We start from the raw sequence: 20,899 nt of genomic DNA, 5'->3' as shown, positions 1-20,899 counted from the left end.
CTTTTTTTTTTTTTTTAAACCTTAACATTTTTGGTGTTAAATGATCCTGATGGATGGTTTGGGTATATTAAAAAAAAGAAATGAGTTTATTTTTAAAGATGCAAAAAAGGGTATGGGAATACCTTTGTGAGGGTGATTTTAAACTACAAAGAATTATATATTATTTTAAAAAAATATTCACTACTTAATTTTGTTTAGTTTTTTCAATGCCATGAACTGAAACTTCAATTCATCATGAGACAAACTGTGCCATCCAATTAACATTGGCCTTTGACCTGCCCTATGAACCCCAAGTTCATACATAACCATTTTAAAAAGGAGAATGAAGAACATCATATATCATCATATATCAGAATTGGAAGACAAGTTGAATTCTCCTGTTGTAGCTTATGCTTGTCCAACTATGGTGTGCTGTGGTGTATTTATTACATGGTAATTTTTAAAAAGTGAAAACTTGGACATTTATCTCCTTCCTTTCTTTCTCTGACGTCAGAACATCACCATCACTATCTTGACCACTATGTCCCTTCAGACCCTAAGAAAAACACTAAAAACTCTAAACCGGAGTCTTTCCAATTTTCTAGCCTTAACTATCATGCTGTGAAGCGCACCCTGTAAAATGCAGCCAGAATTGAAGACACAGGAAAAAAAAATTCTTCCCACCACAGTTCTCTGTACTGTTAAGATCAGAAACTGATACAATTTTTATCAGTGGAAATGACATAAAAATGAGACAAAAAACTATCACTTATTTTGCAAATTTAATACAAGGTCCATGGAATCAGTCCAACTTGAAGTTGAAAACTTCCAGGTATATTCATTCATTCTTCTCTTAGAATGTGAGCTCCTTGAGAGCTGGACCTCTAAACCTTCTGTTTTCTGAGCACTCAGTATAGTGTTTTTACACAGTGTAAGTATTTAATTAATGCTTGATTCACTCATTCATTCATTCATCCATTCTCAGGTGACATGACAAAATGAACTCTTGTGCAGGAAACTTTAGCTTTGTTTTGGTGATATGAACAGTATGGCTGCCCCCAAAGAGATGAAGATTTTAGTATAAATTCTGTCTCAGACACATTCTAGTTGTGGCCTTAAGTACATTACTTGACATATCAGAGTCTTAGTTTGTTTTTCTCATATGTAAAATAAGGAGGTTGATGAAAAATGGATGCCAAAATTCCCTTCTAATTCTATATCTATGAAGCCATAATCTATTTTTGCCCCATATACTTTCCCCTTTGGGAAGTTATAGTTGAGTAGCTGAGACATTATTTTTAAAAGGTCCTATATTTCATATGAGAAGTTATTAACCTTTCCTGCTATTGTATACCTAGAAGCAGTATTTGCCTTATGGCTAAAGAGCTAGACTCAGAGATAGAAAGGCATAAGTATGGATCCATCAGCGGGTATTTACTATCTTTATAAACCTGGGCAAATCATCTGGCTTTTTTCATCTTTAATTTATTCATTTGTAAAACAGAGGTTAAATTTTTTATTACCTATTTTAATTCTGTTAATTTTTAAATATGGAAGTTGCTGTAGTTACTTGTTATATTGCAAAAGTTATATTTAGTAATCATCTTTAAAAGCCTTAAAACATGATCTTAATATTTCTAACAATTCTTTTTTAATTCTTTTAAAATTGGGACAGAATTTAGTTTCTCTTCTTTCTGGCTCTGGTTTTCACTTTCACTTGCTACCTTCTTGTCTCTCTCTCTGACTCTATTTCTCTGTCTCTGTCTGTGTATGTTTTTTGTCTCTATGTCTCTGTCTCTATGCATGTTTGTCCCTGTGATTCTTTCTTTGTTGCTGTGTCTCTCTCTTTGTGTCTCTTCTGTTTCTGTGTGTCTGTATCCCTGTTTCTGTCCTCCTCCTCTTCATTCTTCTTTTTCTTCTCCTTTTTTCCTTCTCCATTTTCTCCTCCTTTATCTTCTTCTCTGCCTCTGAGTTTCTGTCTCTATCTTTTTCTCTTTCAGTCTCTCTGTGTGGGTCTCTCTGTCTCTGTCTCTATATCTTTTACTGTCTGTCTCTATGTGTGTGTGTGTGTGTGTGTGTGTGTGTGTGTGTGTGTGTGTGTGTCTGTCTGTCTGTCTGTCTGTCTCTCTCTTTCTCTCTGCTTCTACTTTTGCACTACACCCATTGTTCAGTCAATTTTTTTTTCAGTTGTGACCTCATTTAAGGTCTTCTTGGCAAAGATACTGAAGTGGTTTGCCATTTTTTTTTCTCAGCTCATTTTATGGATGAATAACTGAGATAAGCAGAGTTCAGTCACTTGCCCAGAGCCACACAGCTAGTAAGTATCTGAGGCCAGATGTGAACTCAGGAAGATAAATATTCCTAGCATATGTACTCACACACACACACACACACACACACACACACACACACACACACACACCCCTCTATCTATCTATCTATCTATCTATCTATCTATCTATCTATCTATCTATCCAATCACTAGGATTCTCAGAATTAGCAATAATCTTGGAAATTGTCTAGTGTGATCTTTACTTAAACAACCTTTCTATGAAGAAAAAATATAAAATGTGAAAAATTAGAGAATTCCCCCCCCCCCAAATGTTCATATCGGTCTGATCAGTGACAATTGGACACACTGTGACTTGACTCCAACATAGCAAGATCATTTTGGGCTTTCTTCTTCAAGAACAAAGGACAACAACCAACCAATCAAGTCACAAATTAAATATTTTTGAATTGAATGAACTTGAAAAAAAGATAGCTAATTGTATGAAATTATGTGGATGAAAATCCACAAATAAAAATTTCATGAAGAAAAGTCTAAGATCTTTGTGGACCAAAACTAATCTATTCCCTCCCAATGCTGATTACATAGTGCTTACTTACATTAAGTTTCATCTGTCATAACACAGCCTGATCTTCTAGGGTAATTATATTTAAATCTTCAGGAACTGATGCTATTTTAAATTTTCTTTGCATAACCAAGACTGTTATCTTATTTTTCAGCCACTTTTAAACATTGGCATACTACCTAATTAAATAACTGAGCATACTGCTTTTTGTGTTTCAAAAATGTGGTGTTTGTGGAAGGAGAGACGAGAGTGTCAATATGAGAAGAAAAAGCAAAGATTATATAGATGCTGTTGAATTCTTGGTATGAAAAGGGAGCTGTCCAAGGAAGCTAATTAGCACTTTTGAATCTGAGGGTAATTTATATTTGAATTTATTTAAAACATGAAAATGTGCTGATATTCCTAAATGGAAGGAATTTAAGATTTTACTGCTTCATTTAATCATCTCTTAATCTTATCTCAGCTCTTTGTTTATCTTTCTAATTCTATAAATATAAGTCAATAGTAATAGTGACCTTAGTCCAAAGTGTAATTTGTGATCCCAAGATTGAGAAATATCATTTGATGATGAAGATCTCACTGCCAAAGAGACTTTGCAAAGATATTGGCTATATGAGTAGGATTAACTGGGGGATTAGAATACTACTGCTAAGCTATCTCAGTGGCCATAATGTTTGCTTTATTTTAAAAACACATTTAAATATTAAAACATACAAAGGCAGCTTAAGAGGTAGCAGTTATTTCAAACCATGATTATCCTTATATTTAGTTACATTTTAAAATAGAAATTGGAAAAATTTTTCTCAGGAGATATGATATTAACTTAAGCCAAAAAAGTCTCAGATTCTTTTTAAAATCATATTTCATTCATTTTATGTGCTTATGATATTCTAAATCAGAGTTTCTTAAATTTTTTTCATTCATGACCCTTCTTGCCCAGGAAATTTTTACATTACCCTGGTTATCTAAGTATATAAGATTGGTATACAACTCAAACATTTATTGATATCAGCAAACCATAATTTATTTTAAAACAATTCTTTGGTGTACATATAATTTTACCATTGATTAAATATGAAAGCAAATTTGCATACTAATGAAATGGATGTGCTTGTTTATTTTTACAAAAAAGATTAAATCTTGGCAGAATATTTGATACCTTTTGCTGCTGCCAAATTTTTCATGAATTCAACATTCAGTTATGTGACCCCATGTAAGGTTGTGATCCAGTTTAGTAAGCTTTGTTGTAAATCTCATTATATTAAATCTATCTTTGTGTCTTATCTCCTCTGTAAAACTATAAACTCTTTGATCATTTTTCTGTTTCTACCCACCCCTATGACAACAAACTGTACAGTATAACACTTAATTTTTTGCTGAGTTAATTAACTATTCACATAAAAAATATGGTCAGGAAACTTATAAGGCACAGTAGTACTTTATATACAAATTCAAGGTTGTCTGATAAATGTGGTTAGACAAGTACATGTCTAGCCTGAGAAAAATTGATAGGACTGATGCAAAAAAACTTTCAAGGAGATTTTGTTAGGTTCAAGTGGCAAAGAGCTGGGCCACATAATAAAAAGGTTTAAAGTAGCAGGTAAGATAAGATCTGAGGACCAAAGTCTACAAGTCATTTGAGGAAAGTCCCCTTCTGGAAGGAGTTGGACAGTTGGAAAAAAAATACCAAAGAGAATCACCATCTGATTGATGACTATTATTATGGAGAATATCTGTCAGAATCAAAATCAATTCTAATTAAAACCAAGATGAGCTCCTACCAGATACATAATAAAACTCAGAACTACAGACAGATCCAGTTGGTTAGCCTGAATCTAAATATTAAATAAGCCCTCAAAGATTGTGATTTGAAAATGTCATACAGGCTGTAAATATCAGCATTTGAGTTTTAGAACAAGTCTCCTAACTCCAAATGCAGTATTCTTTTAAATATACAACAATGACATTTCAAGGTTTCTTCATTCTAAGCAAAATGGATAAAAATGGCTTCTCTATCAATTTTATGAGCTCCATTCACTAAAATGACTTTCAAAGTAGTCTTACTGATGAATAACTTAACATTACTCCTCGAGATTCTACTTCTTCATATGTAAAAATTGGGTAATAATATGTCTGAACTACTTAACAGAGAATTTAAGGAAAGCTTGTGGTTAAAATATGAGTGCTATACAAAAACGTGAGTTACCATTATCAGCACTATTCATGATAATTTAAGAGTGACTTCAGATTCTGTTGTGATCTGTAATCATCACAAAGTGTATCATGAAACTTCAATGAAATTCTAAAAATGACATCAATGAAAAATCTCTTCATTTAAAAATAGGACTTTTAAGCAGAAAATGCTAAAATGGTCTAAGACACTCATGCAATTAGAATACTATGAATATAATGTCCTATGGGAAAAGTTTTCCAAGGTGCTTCTGAAGGTGATGGGAATTTAAAGAGAAAGTATGTATCCAGTCTTTGAAACATCTGACTGCATCTGAATTGTTTAGCATATAGAAGGTGCTTAATAGACATTGATTGCCTTAATTGATTTGACATTGTTGGACCTTTTATTTTAAGGGAAAAATAGAAAAACAGGTTGAGGGTCTAGTAGAGTTCTCTAGCTAATTGTACCCACAGCTGTACCTAGTAATTATTCTGGGAATAAAACTTAAAAGCAAATTCAAACTATACAGAGACTAAAAATTCATTAATGATGCTTTGTCCATTAATCTTTTCCAGGAAGAATTTTTTTAAACAAAATTGGTTATAAGCAGAAAAACTTACTAACAGTTTGTTGTTTATGATGCTAGCAGATGGTCAAATGATGTTTACTCATCAAAATATATTCCTGTCTTTGAAAATTTTGGATGGTTCAAGGAATGAAGTGAATTTTGTAATTGCAGGTGTAGAAAGAAATGAATTGCTGAAGTTCAATATCATGAAGCACTGAAATATTCATTGCTAACTCCTCAAGAACAATGTTTTCTAGCATGATAAATGTGGAAATATGTCTTTAAAATTGCACATATTTAATCAATATTTGATTACTTGCTTCTAGGGGGCAGAGAGGAGCAAGGGGAAAAATGGAATACAAGGTTTTGTACAAGTGAATGTTAAAAATTATCTTTTCATGCATTCTGAAAAGTAAAAAGCTTTTATAAAAAAACAAAAACAAAATAAAATATCCATGAAAAAAGAACAATGTATTCTACAGAATGGCAGCACATCAAAACTAATAGAAAAGTCCTTCTTATTGTAGGATAAGAGAATTAGGAGTGAGACAGGGCCTTAGAGGTCACTTTGGCAACTTCTCTTTTGACAGATGAAGAAATAAATCCAATAAAAGCAAATTGATTTGCTCCACATCACACATGTGGCATGTGATAGATCTAGAACTCATGACAAAGTCTTCTTAATCTTGAGGTCATTTGCTAACTGTCATCCTAGCAATGAAATAATTTTTTCATTTAACTTGAAAATAATTAAGAGCAGTTAAGGAGAACCCATAGGAGATAGTTTCAAGGTATTAAAGAGTAGACAGAGTTCTAAATTATAAATTCATTATTACAACATCTTACTGTGCCGAAGGACTATAAAATTGTGCATACCCCTTGAACCAGACTCCACTGGCTCTGTATCCTGAATAGATCATAAAAGAGAGAAATGATGAACATGTCCAAAAATGCTTGTAGAAGCCCTTTTTGTACTGGCTGGAAATTGAGTGGATGCCCATCAGTTGGAGAATGATTAAGCTATGGTATATGAATGTAATAGAATATTATTGTTATATAAGAAATGATGAACAGGCTGATTTCAGAAAAGCATGGAAAGACTTACACGAACTGATGCTGAGTGAAGTGAGCAGAAGCAAGAGAACATTTGACATGGCAACAACAAGATTATATAATGATCAATAGTGATGGACTTGGCTCTTTTCAACAATGAGGGATTTGAGGCAATTCCAATGGACTTTGGATTGAAAGAGCCATCCACACCCTGAGAGAACTATGGGAATGAATATGGACAAAAGCATAATATTTTCACTTTTTCATTGTTGTTATTTGTTTGCTTTTTTCTCATTTTCCCCGTTTTGATCTGATTTTTCTCATGCATCACAACAAATGTGGAAATATATTTAGCAGAATTGCATATATTTAAACTATATTGGATTGCTTGCTATCTAGGGAAGGAGGCGAGGGAGAAGGAGAAAGAAACATTTAAGATATGAAGTTTTGCAAAAGTGAAAGTTAAAAACTACCTCTATGAAATTTTGAAAAATAAAAAGGTAATATAATTAAATATTGCTGTGATAATTGCTATTTGCTTGTTGCTATACATTTTTTTTGCTGTCTCCCGAGTATTTGAAAAACTAGAATTACCTATTTTACTCAGTTTATTTTCAAGATAGCACAATTTACTGTATACCAAGAAAATAAATTGTCCCAATAATATTATTTTAAAGTTGAACACTTAAGAGTTTCCAGTGTACTCAGAATTATAGGAACAAATGGTCATTTCAATGTACTTTAAATCTTGGATTGAAAGAGAAATATGCAATGCCCTTTGTAGAGAATCTTAATGATCTATCCCTGTCAGGCTAAATTTGAAGTAATATGTTCACTGAAAGACACCACATTTTAGGATAAATATTGAATGTCAGAGAGCAAAGGAAGATGAAGTAGGATGGAGAGAAGAATAAAAATATAGAGAATGTTCTCCCCAGGAAATGAGGAGCAACACATCATACCAAAGAATATTGGTAGCTTCCCAAGCTATTAGCCCTAGCTCACTACCTGACTAAAGACATTTGGCAGTATTCTTGTAGTACAGATTGCACAAGAAAATGTTGTGGTAAACATGCTACTTACGGAAATATGTATACAAGGAGCTGAAAGGGGGCATATGTTATGTACTAGAAAATGTTAAATTCAAGGAAGTTAAATGTAGCATCATTTGGATGCTATCTTGCTGAAAATGGGCAAAAAAGGAAAATTTACTGCTATGTGAAAACGTATATTACTATATTACTAGCTGGCCTTCAGAAGAGTTAGAGTAAGAAGATACTTATCAGGTATGATGGAAGGACTGCTGGGCAGATTATAACCCTAAATAGCTCTCTACCATTTGCCTAACACTCTCCAAGAAGCAAATGCAAATAAGTTCCCATTACTAAACCCATTGGCAAGGATTAGTTTAACAGCTAGATAAAAATAATACCCTGTTGAAATAGGATAAGGTTATTGGTATTGGAATGAATGAATTGGAATTTGAATGAACTAGGATAAGGTATTTGGTACAGGTATTTTGGATGGGTGAGATGCTGACATGGAGGAGACTGGGGGAGAGAAATGGAATGAGACCAAAGACCAACGTTACTTATGTGCCAATTTTGCTTTGTTATGTTGGTTTCTTGATTGGCTCAGTAACAAATAGTTTGAAAGTTTTCTGAGAAACAGAACAGAACCAGCAGAGGAACAGGAAGAGACCATTCACTTCATTAAAGGCTTCTAATTATGTTTTTCTTTGGTTCTTTATTGTTTCATTAAAAAAATATAAAGTAAGTCTTCTCTTATTTCCCTTTTTGTTGGTGCAAAACATCACCAGCTTTCTCTGAAGAATTGGATTGCAGAGGGATGCAGATCAATGAAGACAGTCTTCTTCTTGCTGTCAAATCTTTTCCATTCTTTCCTCCTCATGACCCACCATTCTAGTTTTCTGTTTTTGCCCAGGTTCTTGGCTTTGATTTATTAGGTTATCAGCACAAGATGCCAGTGTGAGGGGTAGCAGCATGAACAGAACGAAATAGAGTCAACCAGATTCTTGCTTAACATTTATTATTTATTTAATATTATATTATATTATTACTATCTATTATTAACCAATGGGAAAAAAGTAATAGTGCTGAGGCTTGGTTTGATCAATTTGAATTTTACTTAAGTTTGGTATGAGATTTAATGATGATACTTGCAATGAGCTAAGTAAAGGGAAATCTTCAGTGAATCTTCATGAAAGCTTGTTCTTGCCATATCAAACTATATGTTTCATGATTTGATATCAAACAATAAGTGCAGAAGAGGAGATAATCCCCTAGTTAATCTAGTCTTAAAAACACACAAAAAGACTTTAATTTATCAGTAATATCCTAAATGGCCATAATATGGGAATATTGATTTATAAAAAACTGGTTTTGATGATTTGCACTATCTCTATGTGTTCTCTTTCTCTGTGTCTCTGTCTCTCTGTCTCTCTCCCCCTCTCCCTATGAATCTGGATTTACCTCAGAGTCCATGGATAGTTAGCTGTACATTCCTCTGAATTTCATCTTCTGTGTTCAGTATTTTGTCTCCTGCTTTTTTCTTTAATCTCACATTTAATACCTTTTTCTTTTTCAAACTCCCTAATTCTTGTTTTCATTTTCCTTTCTTAACCAACAATATTAAAATGAAGTAGATTAAAATTATTTTTATTATTTTCATTATTTATTTGCTTCACTACAATATTATTATATTAATATTTATAAAACAGTGCTTTCAGCACATAACATTTTTGTACACAAAAACTTATAATATTCTCTTCCATCTATTGAATTGAGTTCCTTCTTTGCCTGCCTTCCATGGACTTCCATGATATAACACTGTCCTTTCTAAACAACTTATTTTTTTATTATTTCTCTAGCAATAAGCTTAGCTTTAGCCAGTAATTTTCCTCTTTATCTGGGTGGTTATTTTGTTTATATCTCCTCCCTTTTGTTTATAATATTTCCATCATTTGCAATGCTCCCTTTCTTCTGCTAATCCAAATTTTACAAATTTTAGAAGGCTGAGGTTTAGTATAATTTCTCTTATTTTGTGCTTATATTTCAAAGATTCTACCAAATTCTGGTTTTTTTTTTAATTAGTAATGCTTGAAAATTTTCTTTTCTGTCATGGCTCTACTATTTTCTCTGTTGACTTACATTCGGTTTTTAGGATGTTACTCTTAAGTGCAAGCCTTTGCTTTTTAGAATATCATGTTCCAAAATTATTATTCTTCAAAGTGGTTTCAGCATAGTTTAGGGGTATAGTGAGTCTACTATTCAAGCAAACTTTTTCTCCCTATCTTCTAAATTATATATAATCATTCCATTTTTCCCCTTGAGAGCTCTAAGTTAAATTTTTTTATCTTTACCTTTATGTTTAAGTCATTTCTAGCATCTTTGTGGCCAAACCAAAACCAAGGTTTTACTTGTATTTGTTATAGAATTAATGTCATCTTCTGGGATCATCTCTTGGGCTTCTCTTAATTCATAATGATTTTCATTTAACTTGCAGTTTTCTTCTCTTTACCTAAATTCTCATTCTCAACTCCTGGATTGGAACTCCTATCATCTCTATAATGAAGATATTATATTTCTGGATGAAGAACCAAGCTTTGCCCTTTTTGCAGATTTATGAACATCTCTTCTTTTTTTAAAAGGTGCAAATACTATGTGGTGATTCACATTCAGACCCCACAACCCTCCTTCTAGATGCAGATGGCATTCTCCAACACAAGTCCATTGGAATTGATCTGAATCACCTCATTGTTGAAATGAGCCAAGTTCATCAGAGTTGATCATCACATAATTCTGTTGCCACTGTGTACAACATTCTCTTGGTTCTCTCCATTTAGCATCAGATGAATATCTCTTCCTGTGGCCCAGCCCCAATCTATCTCTATCTCCTTACCCATGTATCATCCCCAGGTCAGTTGGGCATTAGAATTCAGACTGATTTGGGGCTTCCTCAAAGGCTCCCTAGAGTTAGAATTTTAACTATCTAACTTTGGAGTCCAGTTCTCTTTCCTTTGGGCCACCTTGCTGCCATTTTGCTCCATCTTGGACTAGATGGAACTGTTTCCTGATGTTTCTCTTTAGTGTTCTTGATCATTGTCCCATCTAATGCCCTTTTAAACATTTATTACATGTTTGTTGCAAGAATTGGAATCTCCTAGATCATTTCACTTCAAAATTTTAACTAGAAGCCCCCAAAAACCTTCCCATGAAACCTTCTCTGTTTATTGCAGCACATATTGATGATACTGAATTTTGTGCTAATATTACACTGAGAATCAATACCATGTTAATTTGCCCTTACTTATTCTCTGTTTTATGTGAGTTACTTTTCTCTTCATAATTAGATTATAAGTGCTTTGTAGAGAGTGAATATGTACACACACACAAACAACTTACAGCACCTAGCACACTGTTAGATACACAGTAGATTTTCAATAAATCCTGATGTTTAACTAACCAGTACTTATTGATTGAATAATCAATCTTCCTAATTTAATTGAGTGATAGAATATTATATACTTATATCTTTGAAAAATACAAAAAGATTTAAAAATTGTTGTCTCAACTGAATTTTTTCCCATAAGTCAGATTACATATTATATAAATATAATATAAATATTATATAAATATAGATGTATCTTGCTTTCTGCTTTCTAAAAAGTTGGTTCTTTAGCATTTCTATAATTTGGAATTTTATTTACTTTGGTTTTACCTGCATCTCTTTTCCTGTAATGTGAGGGGAGCTTTGGATCTCTTAAAAAATAACCATAATCCTAACCTACTTGTTTCAGGCCTCAGATCAGGGACTATCTGGTATTACAGCTCTTTCTAGATGCCCAAGTGTTAATAATCTTACCTTTCAAGGTGATATTGTGTATATATATATTTTTTATCAAGATCCGTTTTTCTAGAAGAAATATAGGATTAAGTCCTTTGTTTTTTACTTTCCAGTTACTTGCTCAGGGGCTACTTAATTGAATTTAATTTTTGGTAACATGTTTCATAATGGAAGTTGTTCTCCAAAAGGATCCAGAATATATTTTCATGATATTTTAAATAATCTTACTCTCTAATATAAATAGGTTATGTCTCTACAATTTCAACTCCAATATCCCTGACTTTTAGAATTCTGCGACAACAGAAAGAAAAGGGAAGATAATATAGGGTCAAGAGTCTGCCTGGGACTGATCAGTCATGATCAGTAAGTCATTGCTAAAAAAGAAAAAAAAAAAGTTTTTTACAGTAGAATTTCAAATTAAGACATTGATTAGCATGTAGGAAAGTATTCTTCATACAATACACATTTATTAATAAACGCTGGAGGGAACATGTGGGAATTTTATGCTTTACACAAAAATGCCCTCCCTAAAGGGAAACATTCTTTATACTACTTTCCAACAGAGAGAGAGAGAGAAATAAAATTAATAATTTTCTTTCAATCCTTGTGATGCTTCTGGTACTTAACATTAATTAAGTCCAATAGCTAGTATCAGTAATGTCTAATTTATGGTGCTTTTAGGTCCCCAAAGATTTATTTTCTGCATTTTCATAAATCTGCTGCTTCCTGAACATTCTGTATTTACATTTCCACCTTAAGGTAGTTATCATATAAAATATAAATGATTCTTTTTCAAGATCAGTTTTGGTTTTTTTCCCCTCTAGCTATCCACAGCTGTTTATGGCAAATATATGACCTTGTTGCTTGGTATCAGATCCTCAGAGAATCTCTAATAAGGGTTCTTTTAAATTTAATATTGGTCAAGCAGAAATTTAACAAGAAATTTCTCTTCATTAATACTAAGTTGGATGATAAGATCTTTGGCTTGGGAGCTCCCAACAGTGAACGTTAATTATTAGAAAATATTAGTATGGTCCACTTCTCCTTCTACTTAACAGATAAAGCAGAGAGTATGTTACAGGTTATCCACTTGGCTGAACAAGTTCCTCTGTTGCACTGTACATATAGATCTTTTTTTTAATTAAAGCTTTTTATTTTCAAAGCATATGCATGGATAATTTTTCAACATTGACCCTCACAAAACCTTATGTCCTAAATTCCCCTCTTCCCTCCACACCCTCCCCTAGATGTTAAGTAACCCAATATATATACATATTTGCTGCACAAGAAAAATCAGATCAAAAAGGGAAAAAAATGAAAAAGAAAACAAAATTCAAACAAACAACAACAAAAAGAGTGAGAATGCTATGTTATGGTCCACACTCAGTTCTCACAGTCCTCTCTCTGGGTGTAGATGGCTCTCTTCATCACAAGATCATTTGGAACTGATTCAGTCAAAAGATAGATTTTCTAACTTAAGAGACAATACAGAAAGAAAAAGCCTCCTTTGCTGTAAACTAAAATTTTAATGATCACTACAAAAGTGCTTTCATTCTTCAAGTTCTCCTTTTAAATTGGATTCTACCATTCCTTTCTCCTCTTAGAAATACTTTTAGGATTTTTTTGGGGGAAAGACATGTACATTATTTATTTATTTTTGTGGGAGTAAGGAGGCAATGAGGGTTAAGCGATTTCCTCAGGGTCACAAGGTAGTAAATTTCTGGGACTGGATTTGACTTCAGATTCTCTTGATCTGGGGCTGATATTCTTTCCACTGTGCTATCTAGCCGCCCCCAGATCTCTACAGTGTTGAGAAATTTTCATTCCCATTTGACCAATGCAGAGCAGCAACTATTCTGTAACTTATAACCATGATGATAATTATATTAGAGAGTACATGTCAACGGCAGAACTTGAACTCAAACCTTTCTAATTGTGAAGTCACTTCCCTATACATTATATCATGCTATATAACTTTGAAGGTAGAAGTTTTTATCGTTCTTCATCATTTCAATCTTTACCTTTTTTATAATGAGGTCTCCCTAAAGTTTCATTGTAAAATAGTTTATAAGCATTTACCTATGAAAGTACATTTTTAAGACTCCCAAACAAATTATCTTTCCTCTTTTGAAAAAGAAAAAAAGGGAGAAGAACAACAATTTTAAAAGAATTATAGAAAATAGTCACATACCAATTGCTGTCATGTAATCCCAGCGGTCTATGAGGCACATGTTAAAGGTGAGGTGGTCTGATGTTCGCCCCTGTCCAATGATTGAGATGTGCCTGTCCAAATTTTGGCATACAGCTGATGTCCAACCAATGAGAAACCAAAATACTATCAGGAGAATTACTGCTAGCATCCTCATGACCCGGCCACCAGTCATATAAGGGATACGTTGAGCTGTTCGTGAAAGGAAAACCTTCAAAACCCTGGAAAAGCAAATAATAGAAATGTTACAGGAAAACCTTGCAAAAGTGGCACAGAGCCCTTCTAGAGGAAATTAGAACTATGGGATTTAAAGCTGAGTGAGATCTGTCTGTTATAGGAAAGAAAACTGAGACTAAGGAAGGACAATTGGCTTGCCCATTGTCATTCATACAAGTAATTAAGTAATAAATAGAAAATCTAGAATTAAATCTAGGGTTCTCTATCCCCAAATTTAGTACTATTCTTCTTACATACTTGGCTACTTCAAAAACCAAGGACCATTTCTTCTGAAGAAGTTTGCTATTTTTTAATGCAAGTAAGATTAAATGTTACAACAAATCTCTTATTTATAATTCATTCTAATGTCTTTTCTAATGATGAAATAGGGGATCTTATGAGGAAATTTTCAAGTATGTCACAGATGCCTTTGGTATGGATTATTCCTTCAGGGGAAATACCAGGAACTTAGACAAATCTACAGACAAATATTGATAATTAGACAAATTTCATCTTTTGTGATTGGGATATTTTAAACAACTTTCTTGTATTTTTCTCATGCACACAATTATATGCTGACTCTTGCCTTTTGATTGCATTTTTTACTGCAGTAGTAGTATATTGAGAGCTTTCAGAAACTCATTCACAAGATCCTTGCTCAAGAAGATTTTACATTATTGCCAAAAACAATTATGAAAACAGTCAATGGTCTATTTAAACACTAGCTTTATGTAATAGACTACAGCATTAAGAAGCTATGCTGAGTCAGCACATAAATAATTTGATTTTTTTTTTTTCTGGGAAAAGTTCTTCATTTAATTTAAGGAAGGATTTGATTGTGTTATCAAAAGATAAGTCAGGATTCTTCATTCAAAAATTAGCATTTAATTTCCCAGATTCCATTGCTTCACTAGCCACATTTAATGTGGGACAGGAACATAGTTTGCTGCTCTGCTCCTGAAAACATCAGACCTATGAGTCACAACAACCCAACTTGAACCTCTTTCCCTAGAGACTCAGCCAGATACCTTATTATGTTCAGAATGAGGAATGGAACCACAGAGAAATTAGGTTAGAGAGAAGGAGAATCTATAGGCACTTTACAATTATAACATTTGAAATTTTTAACAAGATTATGTTTATTCACTAATAAGGCAAATTAATATATAGTGCCTTTCTTAACTCTTCTGAATTCAATTCAATGGTTTATTTAAATGATGGCTGTGGATCATGAAAGGATGGATTTTGACTCATCAAAGCCTAAGAAATAATATTTTGTCATTTCTATGTTCTTAGGATTACTGAATATTCATTTTGTGGAATAATAAAGTAATTAATTACAACTAGCATCTTACATTAAAGTTAGTATTAAATTCTACTATTAAAATATAAGTTAAAAGATACTGAATGACTAAAAGAAGACTTTGTCCTCAAAAGTGTCTTAACAATTTGTACCTCTTTGATGCAGTTATCACACTCTACTTTCTATGTAGTTTTCTTTTTACTCTTACTAGATCATGAAAACCCTTGAAGTCTGAATTTCATGGGAGCAACCCCAGGAAAACCATCATATCCCCCAAGTTTTATTTTCTTCAAGCTAAATATCCCTAATTCCTTCAATTAATTCTCCTCTCACAGGAAATGTGGGCCGTCTGCCATTGACCACTATCAGGTTTATCAGTGACCTTCCAAAATGTGGTGACCAAATTGAAAATAGTAGTCCCAAGGTAGTCTGATCAGGGCAGAGCATCAACCAATTAACAAATATTTCATGAGTAATTATTATATTCTCAGTGCTTGGCTCTGAGGGAATTGCAGAATACTAAGTATTGGACATATTCTTTGCCCTCAAAGAACTTACAGTCTATATAGGTATGAGAAGAATGAACACATGAAACAATATACAGGAAAAGGAGGGGGAAAGTGTGCAAGATGAAAGAGTCTGGACCAGCTCTGGCATTACAACATTGCATAGAGAAATGAATAAAGAACCTTTCTGACTCCACCAAATGCAATAGTATAAGATCTGGCAGTGTATAAAGCAAATACATAAGGATGTCAGGGATGTAGGACAGTGTTCTGGACCTACATAACACCTTCAGTTATGGTGTAACAGAAATATTTCCAAGCAGAGCAGTTGGCGTATCTCATTCCTGGAAATTATTACAGTGACTTGAACGTAACTAGTGTTTAGTAAATATTTGATGAATTTGAATGTTGTTGGTCATAGAGTTTTAGAAAACCTGGAGAATTCTTACATGTTTGTTTTAGCTTTAAAAAATTCCCTACTTCCTTCATATTGATCCCCAGAGGGTACTGTTGGCCCTCTCTTAGTTACTGCTCTAGTATATTCTACCAAGTCCTGCCATCATTTCTCTTACCTTTCTACTCAGCTCTCTATCCCTCTCTCATTCCACACTCCTATTTGCAAAGAGGTTGTGTATTCTCCTTTCAAGTTCCATTTTCCCCTTTATTTTCTCAATTGCTTCCTGAGACTCATTTCTATGTTTTGATGGGCCTCTTAATCATATGAGCAAAAGAAACTAGATCATCACAAAAGATCATAAATTAGCCCTTGAAGGGGTATTAAATGTCATCTTGTCTCATGTCCTTAGCAGATAGATAAGAAAATTAGACTCCAGAAAAGGTTAACTAATTTGTCCAAGATCTCTGCCTTCCAAAATTACCTTTCACTTTTCTAATTTCCTTAAGATATTCTATTTGACCAATCCCGAAGGTGAGCTTCCCCTTGCCTACCTAACAACTTTAATAATAAAGGTGATACCTGTTGCCTTACCCAGATGATTTTACTCATTGCTTAATTTTTTAGACAAGAAATTGTGATTTGAGCTATAGCTGTATGAATATAATTGGATTTTAAAAAGAACAAACATTTATTTTCTTGCAACTTTTCTAATTCTCTTTGGCACAAAACAAGTTGAATTTTTCTCTTTCCCTATCTTATGTCTACAAAAATATATTTATTTCCTCCCAAAAATCCCAAGAAAGTCCATAATCATAAATAACTAGGGCTTTGATATTTACATCTGCACTATTGTCTCTGTGTATAAATCTCTGCTAGCAATGACTGAAAACTCTCCTTTTTTATATTTTGAAACTCTTTATCTTTCCATAAATCTTACATGTTGTTTTAATATTAAATGCAAAACAACACAATGCTCTGGCCATCCATCTATTCTCACTCTCCCTACCTGTCAGTTTGATGTTAGGAATTTTTTCTTTTTAGCTCTGAGATCTTGTGATTCCTGGATGACTCGTTTAAAGTATTATATTAATTGTCCCTAAGATTAAATACAAATCTTCTGACTGGAATTTAAAGTCCATTAGACCGTAGCTGCAGTCTATCTTTCTAAATTAATTTCATATTACTCTCCCTTGTTTACTCAAAGTTCTAGTCAAAATTGAGTTATATTCAGCTCCCCAAGGATAATGTTTTATTTTTCATTGCTGATCTATGCAATAGACCCTATAAATAGGCCTGTACTTAGAACATTGTCTTTCTCTATCTTGACCTTTTGGAATCTTTAACACTAAGGCATTGTTACTGGCTCCTACATGAAGACTTTTTCTTCTATCTTTTGCAATTTGCTATTAACTTGTTCAAATTTTTAAAAATTAGTTTTATTCTGGAAGTTGAATGGATGTCCATCAGTTGGAGAATGGTTGGGTAAATTGTGGTATATGAAGGTTATGGAATATTATTGTTCTGTAAGAAATGACCAGCAGGAGGAATACAGAGAGGCCTGGAGAGACTTAAATCAACTGATGCTGAGTGAAATGAGCAGAACCAGAAGATCACTATACACTTCAACAACAATACTGTATGAGGATGTATTCTGATGGAAGTGGAAATCTTCAACATAAAGAAGATCCAACTCACTTCCAGTTGATCAATGATGGACAGAGGTAGCTACACCCAGAGAAGGAACACTGAGAAGTGAATGTAAATTGTTAGTACTAATATCTGTCTGCCCAGGTTACTTATACCTTCGGAAGCAAATAATTAATGTGCAACAAGAAAATGGTATTTACACACATATATTGTATCTAGGTTATATTGTAACACATGTAAAATGTATGGGATTACCTGCCATCGGGGGAAGGGAGTGGAGGGAGGGAGGGGATAATTTGGAAAAATGAATAAAAATAAATAAAAATAAAATTAGTTTTATTTGAAGACCTATTTTCCCAAGAAGAGTGGAATTTCATTGAGGGCAGAGATTATTTTGTTTTTGTTTCTGAATCTCCAGAATTTAGAATAGTGCCTAATTATCAAGTAGTGCTTAATAATTGCTGAAATGAGGTTTTTGAGGTTTTGGAATTTTATTTGGATTCTGTGTAGGAATCCTTCATGACATTGGTGACCGGTTACCAAGATGGTGGACTGAAGCCAGGAAATTACTTGAGTTCTCCCAGTTTCCCTCAAAAACTACATGAAACCAAGCCTCTGAATAGAAAGAATCTAATGGAATGAAACTATTCTCTGGCTTAAGACAGACTGAAAAAAAATTCAAGAAAGGTCAGTCTTACTGGGTGAAAAGGATGATCAGAACAGCTCTGACAGACTGTGGGAAAGCCAGTGAGAAGGTCTTAGTCATAGCAAATCAGCAACTGAATCCTTGGTCATGGCTCAGTAGAGAAGCAGACCACTGGGGCAGTCTCAGTCCCAGCTCAGAAGATAAATTCTGGGAAACCAGACTTCCTAGAAAAGCAGATAATGCTATCCCTGTGCTCAAAGCCAAGGTTCAGAGCTGCACAGGAAGCTTCCGACCTGCTTCCTTTATTCCTCAAGCAGACTTTGACCAGAAAAGTAAAAAAGAGGAAATAAGGAAATACCAAAAGAAAAGGAAAGAAAATGAGAAAATATATCTTGCCAAGCTGGCCTATCTACTCTCCCTTCTACCCAATAGTCCCTCTCTGGTTCTCTGCAATTTTCACAAAATATTTTTGCTAACCTCATGACTAGATTTTACTCTGTTTTTCCCTCCACTTCAGAGAATCCCTAGTTGCTTTCAAAATTCATCTAAAGTGTCACTTCTAACAAGAAACTTATCTTGATTATTCTAGTTTCTTCCGCCTTCCCTTCTCAAAGAAATTATTTTGTATATAATTGTCTGTGTAAATGTATATGCTATTTCAATAGAAAACAAACCTAAAGAGCAGGCGTTTTTGTTTTTCTGTCAATGTATCCTTAGTAACTAAGTATCTAGCATAGCTCATGTCAAGTGGATATATTTAATAATTATTGTTTGTTGTTTAGTCCTTTCAGTCACAGCTGACTTTTTGGGATCACATTTGGGATTTTCTTGGCAGAAATACTGGAGTGCTTTGCCATTTCCTTCTCTAGCTCATTTTACAGATGAGGAAACTGGGGCAAACAGAATGAAGTGACTTGTATAGAAACCCATAGTCTATAATGTCTGAGGTCAGATTTGAATTCAGGAAAATGAATCTTCTTAACTCCAGGCCCCGATCTACTGTGTCACCTAGCTCTTCTTAGGTTTAATAATAATATACATTATTTCTATAGTATTTTACATCAAAGCTTCTTAAACTGTGAGTCACTACCCTATATAGGGTCATGTAACTAAATGTAGGAATTGTGAAAAATTTGGCAACAGCAAAATGTATCAAATATTCCACCAAAATTTAAGTAAAAATAAACAAGCATATCTATCTCATTACTAAATGGTAAAAGTATATGTATATTAGATAATTTATAAAATAAACTTCTTTATAATTTATTAACCTATAAATGTTTGATGTGCCTACCTATTTTATATATCTATCTACTTGGGGTCATTTAAAAATTTCTTGCATGAAGTAAAGGATAGCAAGTAGAAAAAGTTTAAGAAGACCTACTTTAAAATATGCAAACACTTACAAACAGTGTTTTATTTTATTCTCATAACAACTTTGGAAAATAGGTTCTATTATTCCTCATCTTGCAGAGGAGAATTGATGTTAAATGACTTTGCTCTGGATTGCACAACTAAAAAATGTATCATGGTGGATTAGAACTCATGTTTTTCTGCTTTCAGGTTTAGTGATCTATCCATTTAACAACTAGTTTCCTCACAGCAATGGCTGTTGAATGTTTAATGGAAGGTAAAATTTAGCAAATCCATCATTTCATAGTTCACAGAATTTTATGTAATTTTAACATATGCAAAGGAAATTTCTTTAGAAGTTCTGTATTTTGCTCAAATTAGAACTTTTTTGAAATATAAAAATAATGGATTGGAAAAGATCTTCATATTCTTCATATCAATCTATTATTTGTTTTATTATATGTGCCTACATATTCTTCACAAAACTGTAATGGTCTATTATACACTTCATGTTCATTGTTATGCAATGTGTGCATAGAACAGAAAGGATGTTAGAAATATAGATTTAGAAGTAGAAGACACCTCAGAAATCAGCTGTTCAAATTAATTCATTTTATGGTTGAGGAATTGGAAAGCTAGGATGGACACCTGGCTTGTCAAGGTCATATAAACCCAGATAATAAATAGGAAGCCCAATCAATAAAGATATATTAGTGATAAAAGAAAACTTATAATTATACTTTCTATGCTGGTGATTTTTCCACTTTTTTTAAACCTAGTGCTTTTTAAGTTAATTGGATTTGTCTCCAGTGTCAAATGAAAGTTTATCATTTTTAAAAAGTCAAATAATGACTTTTGGAATCTTCTCTAAGATATACAGAAAATCAATCCTGTAGTAGTACCTTTAAAAATCTGGCACTTCCAGTGTGACCTTCTGTCTTTATTTTTTTAGGTCAAGTAACTATTACTGTCTTCACCTTACAGAGTTCAGCCCTTTGTATTTTCTCAAATACTGTTAGGAATAGAAGTGAAAAAGCCCAAATTTGCTAGGCCTCTAAAATCAGAGAATATTAGAAAAGTTGTTATCATCCATACCTAATACACCTTATTTTATAGCTTGGAATTAAA

General features: G+C 33.2%; 1 protein-coding gene across 1 annotated transcript in view; it reads right to left on the bottom strand.

The window, feature by feature from the left end:
• GPR158 (G protein-coupled receptor 158) overlaps window positions 1–20,899 on the bottom strand; it is a 386,759-nt gene that overhangs the window by 15,589 nt on the left and 350,271 nt on the right. Inside the window, exon 7 of the mRNA XM_074266961.1 lies at window positions 13,686–13,924. Within this exon, the coding sequence (XP_074123062.1) occupies window positions 13,686–13,924 (239 nt within the window). The remainder of the gene's footprint in view (window positions 1–13,685; window positions 13,925–20,899) is intronic.

The sequence above is a fragment of the Sminthopsis crassicaudata genome, chromosome 5 (assembly GCF_048593235.1).
Source record: "Sminthopsis crassicaudata isolate SCR6 chromosome 5, ASM4859323v1, whole genome shotgun sequence".
Classification (NCBI taxonomy): domain Eukaryota; kingdom Metazoa; phylum Chordata; class Mammalia; order Dasyuromorphia; family Dasyuridae; genus Sminthopsis; species Sminthopsis crassicaudata.
The sequence above is the reverse complement of the archived record's forward strand: the minus strand, read 5'-3'. Positions and strand labels throughout refer to the sequence as shown.